The sequence below is a fragment of the Osmerus eperlanus genome, chromosome 23 (assembly GCF_963692335.1).
Source record: "Osmerus eperlanus chromosome 23, fOsmEpe2.1, whole genome shotgun sequence".
NCBI classification, from domain to species: Eukaryota; Metazoa; Chordata; class Actinopteri; order Osmeriformes; family Osmeridae; genus Osmerus; species Osmerus eperlanus.
The window spans coordinates 3,141,769-3,152,841 of NC_085040.1; the positions used below are offsets into that span (position 1 = coordinate 3,141,769).

The following is an 11,073-nucleotide window of genomic DNA, read 5'->3' on the forward strand; positions in this document are numbered from 1 at the left end:
TCTCCTTGGTCTTGCTGATGTTGAGAGAGAGGTTATTGTCCTGGTACCATGATGTCAGGGTGTCAACCTCCTCTCTGTAGGCTGACTCGTCACTGTCAGAGATGAGGCCCACGATGGTTGTCTCGTCAGCAAACTTAACAAGGAGGTTGGAGCTGTGCGTTGCCGCACAGTCGTGAGTGAACAAGGAGAACAGGAGAGGGCTGAGCACACAGCCCTGGGGGGTGCCTGTGTTGGTGATCAGTACGGATGAGGTGCGGTCACCGATTCTCACCACCTGTGGCCTCCCCGTCAGGAAGTGGAAGATCCACTTGCAGAGGGAGGTGCTCAGTCCCAGCTCCACAAGCTTGGAGACCAGTCTGGAGGGGATGATGGTGTTGAATGCTGAGCTGTAGTCAATGAACAGCATCCTCACATACGTATTCCCTTTGTCCAGGTGGGAGAGAGCGGTGTGCATAGTCAGAGCGATGGCATCGTCTGTAGACCTGTTGGACCAGGGTGGGGGGCAGCGAGGAGCAGATGAATGATTTGACTAGCCGCTCAAAGCACTTAATAACACCCATTGGAAATGCCAGTCCTAGGAATTAATGACTGCATCTTTTGTTATGAACTGCATCATTTCAACATATTTGTGAAATAATAAAACACAATGCCTGCCTTTTCCCTCCCACATGAACAACATAGGCCATACTTATGTAAAATGAGCTGGTTTTGGATTGTGTTGGACGGTTTAGCATCTATAGCTCCAAGAGGAAAGTTTAGTAGTTTTATTACAAATAATTGAAAGCTTAATGTATGCCAGTAGTGCTTCAAATTATTGGGTGGTATAGTCTCATACATTTTCGTGCGTATGTTACTCGTGTGTACCTGGCCTCCTCTCATTATCATATTGGGAACAATGAATGAATGAATGAATGAATGAATGAATGAATGAATGAATAAATAATTCAATAAATCAATCAATAAATCAATAAATAAATGAATAAATAAATGAATAAATAAATGAATAAATAAATGAATAAATAAATGAATACAAAAATAAATACATACATTAATGTAAAATATATGTAACTATTGATTGACAATTGTGCATTAATTAATACATATATTCGTTTATTTCTGTCTAAATGCATGGATGTGGACATTTATTCATTCATTCATTCATTTGTAAATATGGCAGGTTTGGTCCTCCATAGACATCACCTGAAATTTGGCAGTTCCATCAATGGTTGCGTGTCATAACTTGGAATGCAAATGTGGTCAGGGCTCTGAGAAAATCGCCTTGTTACTTTCGTCTCGCGTTACTATCGCACCAGTTCTCCCATATTACATAACGCGTTACCCCAACACTGGTTGAGCGTTTGCTCTAGATTTTTAGCTTGGCACACGATAGAACAAGGTAGCACTTCCATTAGGACATAAGTCGATTGGAACACCAGGCTTGCGGAAGGTAGTAGCCTATTATCGAATTAATTAGCTATGTCTATGGACAAAGCGACATGATGCAAAATGACTCTGTCTCACAATTTCTCCAAATGATAGGCAATAATCACAGGGTTCCATCACCGAACCCATATTCCACCACCACGAGACCATCCGATATCGGAGTTTTATTGAACCATGCGGTAAGAAATGTCAGGTGTTCGAATTCCAAGAAATTTGTGTTTGTCATGTTTAAATATCAGTTTAAAAGATTGTCTTTTTTCATTTTCAGTAGGCATATTTACTTTTTAAAGTTTATCATCGTTGCTCCCGTGATTTTTTTCTTGGCATACTTCACCCCTGCGTCAGTCAGGTAAGCAATCTCTTATTTATAACACATTGACAAAATGTACGTTATTTATACACTTTAATTGCATCAAAAGTAGAAAAAGCAAATTGTCATCAGAGATGCTATAATGTCGATAACAGCCTGCTGTCAACAACTCTTCCGCGTATAGTTTTATTATACACGGTGACGATTATTAAACACAGCATTTTGTTTCCTCGTTCTAGGTACTTGGATGGGCTTGGACGGACAATTGTCCCAATTTTATCAGGGGAAAAGTTGAAGTTGGACAACACTATAGACCTAAATGCCTCTCTGGAACTTTGGTAGGCATTCTTAATAAAATTGGAAGTGTGTATGAGGATGTAATTCTTGCTTGTATTGGGCATGGCATGCTATAATAAGTGTTAACAATGTTATGACCCTTCAAGACTCTTCCAATGTTATGAATCTTCCATAAAGAAACAACTAAATATTTAGTTGACACAATGGGGGGCCTGGCTGTTTGTCAATGTTACATTTCTTGTCCATATATCGAAATAAGATAATCCAACATATAAATTCAACTACATTTTTATATTGATAGGAAATTGAGTCACCGACACTGAATAAATCAATGTATCTGATGAGAGCGCTCTAGGCCTATTTAAAAACTAATGTAGGACTATAGCCTACTTTATTTAGGCAGTTAGTAATAAAATGAGCCTACCAAGAGGCTGTGAGAGTTCTTTTATGATGTTCCGTTTTTGTTCATCCTATTTTTTTCAGTTTTGTTTTGCTTCAGGTTCTAGTTCTGGCTTTTCACTGTCTAGTTACATGTAATATTGTTTTTATGTTTTAGTCAAAATAAGATGATCGGTAGGCATTATCAATCTAAATGAATGCACTGAATAATAAAGTAAATTGTTAAAACTTAAACTTTAGATTTTTACTGGGGCACGTGCCTCAGTAAAAAGGGTCTAACGACGCAGGCCCTTCGTTTGTGTAGTAAATGAAATGTTTATTTTCAAATATATGATGGAGGTGGGTGATTATTTTTGGTTCCATTTGGGGAAGTGAATAGGTGCATTGTACAATGTCTCTGCAACACCAACCTTTGGAAGGTGACACCCTTTGCGATAACTGAAATCTACATTTTAGTAGCCGCTCTTATCTTGTGTGCAGAGCGACTTACAGTAAGTACAGGGACATTCCCCCCGAGGCAAGTAGGGTGAAGTGCCTTGCTCAAGGACACAACGTAATTTGGCACGTCCGAGAATCGAACCAACAACCTTCTGATTAATGGCCCGACTCCCTAACCACTCAGCCATCTGACCCCAACTTGGTCCTCTTGTCTGCAGGAACAGAACAGACGTCCAGACATTAACGGAATGGGGAGCACCTATCATCTGGAAGGGCATTTTTGACCCTGATGAATGCGACCGGGAGCATAAGAAAATACAATCCTCTGTGGCTCTGACTGTCTTCGCTGTGGGAAGGTTGGTTAACATAACTCTCTGCAGTTATGATGTAGAGACCAAATGTCTATCTTTTTTTGCTGGAGTCTTAGAAGACTACTTGCAATGGCTTTAGCTTTTCAGGGGTGTGAGTGTAACAACCTTTGTTTTTAGGCATGTCTACACATTGAGAACATTTACATTGAGTCATTTAGCAGACGCTCTTATTCAGAGCGACTTACAGTAAGTACAAGGACTGCTCAGCCATCTGACCCCCCGAGAAGCAGTGGTGCAGTTCTTAACATTGTGATTGATTGTTTAGATCTAAGGTTGGGAAGACTCAGTTTTGTTAGCAGTGAGAAGGTTTGTTTTCATGTATTTCAATTTGCATAGATAAGATAGTCTGTGTGCTTATCAGTTGATCTGCTCCAGAGTACCAGCATCTTACAGTTCAACTTTCAATGTAGGACGGACCAATACAGTACACCGTAACAAAGCAGTTCAATCTGATTGGTTCCCCTCCCAGGTATCTAGATGTGTATCTGGAGACCTTCCTCGTTTCTGCTGAGCTTCATTTTATGGTGGCTCTTCCTGTGACGTACTATGTGTTCACGGACGCTCCTGCCAAAGTGCCCAACCTCCAGTTGGCTGAGGGGCGGAGGTTAAAGGTCATAAAGGTTCAGAAGCATTCTCGCTGGCAGGACATCTCCATGATGCGCATGAGGGCAATCGCCGACGCCATTAACGATATCCGCCTCACGAGCAGTTACGTCTTCTGCTTCGACGTGGACCAGCTGTTTGTCGGCAGGTTCGGCTCGGAGGCGCTGGGGGAGTCTGTGGCTCTGCTCCACGCCCACTTCTATCATTACCCTCGCGATCTGTTCACCTACGACCGCAACCCCAACTCCACGGCCTACATGAAGCTCGGGATGGGCGACTTCTACTACCACGCCGCCGGGTTCGGGGGCAACTGGCGGAGCGTCTTGGCGCTGACGGAAAGCTGTTACCGAACCATCCTGGAGGACAAGAGCCGAGGGGTGGAGGCGCTATGGCACGACGAGAGCCACCTGAACAAGTACCTGTGGCTGCACAAGCCCAGCAGGGTGCTGTCGCCAGAGTACTGCTGGGACCAGAGCCTTGGACACCCCAGCGACATCCGGGTCAAGCGGCTGCTCTGGGCTGTGAAGCAGTACGACACTCTGAGGGACACCGACTAGGGATTCAGGTGATCCTGTGGGCTGCTATGACGTAGCATGGTGAGGGGGATTCAAGGTCTGCTGGGATGCATCACACTATCGTGTATGTAAAATGTCTCTTCATATCACATTGCATGCACTTGTAAAACTTAAATGAGGGGAATCTGAAGTGTTTCTGCTGTTTCACGTTAAGGCTTGCTTCCTATAGGTATAATGATTTTTTACAGCAGTGGCCTTGATGCTGATACCAATAACACACATTGTGTCTTCAACTTGTCTTCAACTTGTGTCTTCAACTTGTTTCTTTAACTTGTGTCTTTAACTTGTGTCTTTAACTTGTGTCTATATGTTAGAGCCATAAATAAGATGTGTATTATTTCCAATTATTAATTCTGGAATAATATTATTTTGTATTACCTTGTTATTATAATGAATATCTCTGTAAAGTAGAGACTCTTATTTTGACACGTTGTTTTGACCATGTGAAGAGAGCATCTTTAGTTGGAAGGAACAGAGAGGCATGGAGGTTCACAGTGTTCTGATCGTGCTACCTTAATTTTGAAATTAGAATCATTTATTTATGTAAAGACAGGGTTACTTGAAAATTTATGAAGATAAAGAAATGTAAACTTTGAAGTTTTGCCCGCGTCCATTACTTTCCCCGAGTGCTTCAAAGAATGTCACAGATATTGGATCGGCTGCCATCACATTGTGGGTTCAACTTTGCCTAGCTGGTCCTCAGGTGGATACTTTGAACGTGTCAGTACTATCAAAAGGAAGCGAAACCTATGATAAAAATATGTACAAATAAGGACTAGAAGAAATACTTTACACTATTTTAATTCATTTATTTAATACATTTACATTTAGTCATTTAGCAGACACTCTTATCCAGAGCGACTTACAGTAAGTACAGGGACATTCCCCCGAGGCAAGTAGGGTGAAGTGCCTTGCCCAAGGACACAGCGTCAGTTGGCATGACCGGGAATCGAACTGGCAATCTTTGGATTACTAGCCCGATTCCCTCACCGCTCAGCCACCTGGCTGCTTTTAGCAGCTTTTTGAAAATACGCCTTATCATCCACTACAAAGCACTTTAACAGATCGACCTTTAGAAAGGTTTTCTTGGTTGAAAATGTTTTTAGAACAAGCATTTGTTTTACTGTCCTGTTTATCAACTTCCACATCTAGTTGTTTCTCTGAACATTCCTAGAAGTACGGCTCGCCAATTATGACCAAGTGTTCCATATGTCATCTGCACAAATTCGAAAGTCACACAAAGTCGAGATGCATAGTTAGAAGGCAGTAGTCCTTACAAACTGTTTCATCTTGGAATTAAATGTCAGATAATTTAATCTTCTTTCCTAATAATATGTGAAGCAAAAAATCCATTTGATATATCATCAATTGTGTTTATAACCATTCTTAACATATATAATTCACAGACCAAAAACGTCAAACGAAGCTTAATAGTGCTGTTATTGTTGTCTTCTTTACACCTCTTTGGTGTCTGCTTCTGTATTGTCAGTTCATCAGTGGTTGTGTGTGTGTCTGCTGGGCTCTCACACCTCACCACTGTCTGTGCTGAGGGAGTCCTCAGTACCTCAGGTTGAGGTAGCCCAGCTCGGCGGGCCTGGACAGCGAAGAGGAGAGGGCGGAGAGAGGAGAGGGACTAGTGTCCTCTGGATGTCTGACTCTGAAATATGTCCAACAGGTTCCTCATGTTATCAGACCCAAGAAGCACACTGCCAACCAGAGAACATGAGTCAGTTAACAGTTTTGACAACCCTAGGGAACACATTTACATTTATTCATTTAGCAGACGCTATTATCCAAAGCGACTTCCAAGAGAGAGCTTTACAAAGTGTATAGGTCACTGATAACAACAAGATAGACAAAACATGAAGCACATATTGTGAACAACCAAAATAAGTTCCAAAGGGAAGAACCACAAGAGCATGTAGTTAAACAAGTTACAATTAAACAACATGAATCGCTATAAGTGCAAGTGTACCTGTAGAAAAGCAAGCAACAGTAAAACATATTTCAACAATTTAAATCAGTTACAACTAACCAACAAGAGCAGCAAGGCTCTAAGCAAGAGTCATTGTGATCCTTGAGGAAACTAACATGGGGTCCAGCAAACCATTCCTAAGTACTGTTGTACTCCCGGAACAAGTGCGTCTTGAGCCTTTTCTTGAAGGTGGGGAGACAGTCAGTGTCTCTGATGGATGTGGGGAGTTGGTTCCACCACTGGGGGGCCAGACAGGAGAAGAGCTTGTGTTGGGACCGGGCGCTCTTGAGCGGTGGGACCACCAGGCGGTTGTCTGAAGAAGACCGTAGGTGACGGGTGGGGGTGTAAGGCTGCAGGAGAGACTTGATGTAGTCGGGTGCAGTCCCGTTCACTTCTCGGAAGGTCAGTACCAGGGTCTTGAATCTGATACGGGCCGTGATGGGAAGCCAGTGGAGGGAGATGAGGAGCGGGGTAACATGGGAGCGTCTGGGTAGATTGTAGACCAGGCCAGCGAGTTGCAGTAGTCCAACTTGGAGAGGACAAGCGCTTGGACTAGCAGCTGGGTGGAGTGCTCAGACAGGTATCTCCTGATCTTCCAGATGTTGTAGAAGGTGAATCTACACAACCGGGAGACCGCAGCAATGTGGGCAGTGAGGGAGAGCTTGTCAAGAATTTGAAAGTTACTGCATCCATTCAGCAACGAAGTGTAGTACCAACCCTTTCCGTTTTGAGTTAATGTAATGTGTTTTTGAGTTAATGTAATGTCGTTTCCCATTTGGGGGAGTGTTTCCTTGTATTGGGGGGAGGTGAGCAAGTCATCCTATTTGGGGGGAGTTGACTCGTATTTGGGGGGAGTGTTTTCATTTGGGGGATGCACTCATGTTAGTGGGTGTGATTTGCACTTCAGGGCCACCGTAAAATGTAGACTAAGTTAGCCGGTTGCAAACTGAGGTAACGGCTAATATCCTCAACAACACTTAAGGGCACTAAGGACACTTTAGGACTCGGAGAATCTCACCATTCAGTTGCTGCAAGAAATGTGGCTACACCGCCGGACTAGTATTTTTGCTGTCCCTAGTCTTGGTAGGTAGGCTACAACAGATATAACTGGGTTCAAGTGAGGCAGGCGCTGGGTAAGGTACCAGGTGACGTAGGGGTGAAAGAGAGGAGGACGACAATCTGCATTGTTTCAACTGTTGCCGAGAATGACTCAGCCACTAACCCAGCGGCTGGGCTGCACAAAAACTACCCAGCACCATGGAAATAACCCAACAAAATGACCCAACAGGCTCAACCCAGCGTTTGGGTAGAAAAAATAACCCAGCATTTTTTAGAGTGAAGGTCAACGGTTAACACAGAGGGAATTCCAAAACACAGAAGTGGGCCTTACCCACACACAATACACTGCTTACCAAAGCCACCAACGTATTTACCCTTAATGGAGGGCAGGAGTCCTACACATAGGTGTTGATAGGGCTGAGATGATTCGCGCCACCTGTGCGGAACTGTCAGACAGCACAGCAGCAAACACACACACAGAACACAAACACAGAACAATGTTTTACTGCCAAATTAGATAAGGTGACACAAAGGCAATATTCATTTAACCAGAGCATTTAACCCTACGCTGGTCAACTGCAATTGCTATTGAAACACACTAGATGGCAATGTATGGCAACATTTAAAGTGTAGTAGTTATAATAGTTTGAAATATGCAACAACTGGCATGTGCTGTTGGTTGATAAGGAAGGTGGAGAAAAGCGAGCGAGCGAAGGTCTACACTACGAGACAATTTGGATGCGCAAACATTGATGAGATGACCCTCTGCTGTTGAACTGTTTCCCTAAACTCGAGTCTGATTGTCTGTGGGAAACGATGGACATCGCTGTGACCACGCTGACTTAACTCCAAAACAACAGTTAGGGCCTAACAGTAGAATAATGTTGATAAATAACGGGACTCATTTTCAAGCATACGACTTCACTTATGTCCGCTTTTGTGTGTCTACGGTGTCGTTCTCAATTTTGGCGTCTTTCAACATCATCATAAACTGGACTATAGTGCGCGAAGAGAGACTCCGGAGCCATGCACGTTTTGTCCTCGTGTTTCACCTATTGGTATCCGCGCTGGTATACTTTGGAATGTCCAGCGTTTTCTATCTTCAGATCTACATGGGATCGAAGCCAGCTGTGACCACCTGTATGGCTATGATAACTGTACTAATCGCGAGCGCATCGAACATCCTCATCACGCTGACAGCGATGGCGCTGGACCGTTACTTTGCAGTATGCCACCCGATGAGGTACAGCCCGGTTTGTTGTGGTCGCCAGTGGCCCTGGCTCGTGGGACTTCTAACATGGGGGCTCGCTCTTGTTATCCCTCTCTGTTTGATCCTGACGGAGAAGCATGCCACCGAACGCAATGAGGAGTGTGGACGGGAACGGCTAATTAGAGGAGAGCTACAAAAGATAGTGCTGATTTCTGTATCTGCAGGGCTTATATTGTACAGTTACGTGAGGATATTGGTGGAGGGACAACGGTTGGGTGTGCTGAATCGACGGAACCGGGTCGGCTGCAGGACTATCGCCTTGCACAGCACCCAGCTAGCCGTGTATATACTACCTAACTTTGTGAATTTTGGATTGGCCCAGTTTATGAAGAATGGTTATTTTCAGCCGGGGACCAAAGAGCTGTCTGCGGTAGTGGTCTTTGCTTTCTTTAGCTTGGCACAATGCGTCGCGCCCATTGTGTACGGTTTGCGCAAAGAGGAACTGTTGGAGCAGGTGCATTACCGTTTCCCAGTCTGTTCCCGCCATCTGAAAAGCGTCCTTGGGTGGACAGTGCGTGCCACGCGGACACCCACGCAGCCCATACCACGGTATGTCAATAAACGTTCAAATTTGAGAAAATATACGCTCTAACACTTCACGCTCAATACGCACAGGCTTTCGGCGGGCCGAATTGCTTCGGTATCTTGGAAGATGCACCACAGATGTGCTTGTGTCATGCCAAGACTGGTTACATATTTTACTGACACTGTGTTCTCAAAAATGTTGTAGACCGGTAGGCAGACATCTCAACGAAAGCTGGAGGATATTTTTGGTGCTGTATTCTTAAATCCTATTTCAAAGAGTTGGATAGGGATGTGAGGGCAACATGTTCTCTTCTTGAATACTGTTAATTTATGTAAACCCATATTTATTTCCTTCCAGTGAGAGGTCATTGACTGCCCACACCATCCTGTCTCTGGAGATGCTGGAGAGCCCAGCTGAGGAGAGAGCGAACCCACTGCTAGATGATCCATGATTGGACCCCACCGCTACTTGACCTTTGATCCATAGGAGTAAGTGTACAGAATAGACTAAACTGTTGCTGACATCCTCAGCAGACGGTCAAATCTGTGTTTGTACACACTGGGAAGCATGTTACTCAGAAGAACCAGTCCTCTATGCTGATGGAGACTCTAGGACTTTTAATGTATTTTATAACAGACTCTTCGGCAGGGAAATATAGCAAGTGAAAGAGCAGGGCTGCAGTCACAAGACTGCCGATTGGTCGGAGCATCCGCAACGAACTAAATAAACATTCCAGAACATTTGATGTAATCCCGGAAAATCTGAATATTCTTTGTAACCTTTGACAACTACCTCTGTGAAGACGATCAATTGTAAAAAAAAAAAAAAAACCTTTATAAGCTGTTCATCATGAATCTAAATGTGATGCTGTTGTGGTATAGTAAAGGCTGCAGTAGCCTACAGCAGGTGTACTTGTTTCACACAATGTATGTTAAGAGGGGATATTTTCAACAGTAAACCACAACTTTTTGTGACCGCTATAACAGCAGTTGCTCAACGGTGTGTACACACACACACAAACCACACGCAGACACAAACGTCTCCAATCAGCATTTACACAGGAAGCGAGAATGTTTGATATCTTTACACAACATAACCAGTCAATGCCTGCCTGGTTTGAAAATAGTTGAGATAGGCAACTTTGGAAAAGAGTGCGCCCAAATACACACCGACAGTATAACTTCCTTATCTTATGTGTATTGAACACCACATTCTCACACCATTTGAATTGAACAAGAGTACATGCATTTTTGTACGGGAACTAAAACATAAAACCCTTCAAACCTACATCTCCTTCCGTAATGGGAGTGCATGGGAATATGCAGGACTGGATAAGGAGAGACACAAATATGAAAACTTACACAATGACAATCAAAAGGTACAACCTAGGACTTCACGAGGACACCAAGGTGACAGGAGGAACTACATGAACCCAGTTGAGAAACAAAAAGTGCATGTCCATGAACACGATACATGTGCTGTAGTGGTTCTCGTGAATTATGCCTAGTTAATAAGTAGCACTGTGGGCTAAGAAATGTTCTGCATATCTTTGGTAACTATAGCAATTGCGGTTACAAACACAAAGCCTTCCACAGGTTTCCTCATGGTCAAAGTTACAAGACAATACTGCAATGCATCTTGGGACGGGTTTGTAAGGCAACGGTTCAAGTCATTTAGTTGTATAGGAACATCGCTTAACGAAACACAATAGTAACAGGTTTACCTCTTCACACACAAAGGCACACATATATAAACACAATTTGTACAGTTACTGTGTGGCTACTTTGGGCATTACAGGACCCCCAAA

The 11,073-nt window shown here is 43.5% G+C and overlaps 2 protein-coding genes across 3 annotated transcripts; both read left to right on the forward strand.

The window, feature by feature from the left end:
* Positions 1 to 1,282: 1,282 nt before the first annotated feature.
* LOC134009914 (alpha-1,3-galactosyltransferase 2-like) lies at positions 1,283 to 5,033 on the forward strand. Of its 2 annotated transcripts, none has more exons than XM_062449688.1 (6): positions 1,283 to 1,447; positions 1,540 to 1,622; positions 1,715 to 1,792; positions 1,993 to 2,091; positions 3,106 to 3,243; positions 3,728 to 5,033. In XM_062449688.1, exons 2-6 carry the CDS (start codon positions 1,618 to 1,620, stop codon positions 4,416 to 4,418), a joined length of 1,011 nt encoding a protein of 336 aa, XP_062305672.1. In that variant the 5' UTR covers positions 1,283 to 1,447; positions 1,540 to 1,617; the 3' UTR covers positions 4,419 to 5,033. The 2 variants fall into 2 exon arrangements, with proteins under 2 accessions (XP_062305672.1, XP_062305671.1); XM_062449687.1 differs by having other exon boundaries at positions 1,287 to 1,447; positions 1,712 to 1,792.
* A 3,084-nt stretch (positions 5,034 to 8,117) lies between these two features.
* LOC134009911 (olfactory receptor 13D1-like) lies at positions 8,118 to 10,516 on the forward strand. The gene is made up of 2 exons (XM_062449680.1): positions 8,118 to 9,289; positions 9,624 to 10,516. Exons 1-2 carry the CDS (start codon positions 8,352 to 8,354, stop codon positions 9,715 to 9,717), a joined length of 1,032 nt encoding a protein of 343 aa, XP_062305664.1. The 5' UTR covers positions 8,118 to 8,351; the 3' UTR covers positions 9,718 to 10,516.
* Positions 10,517 to 11,073: the final 557 nt, after the last annotated feature.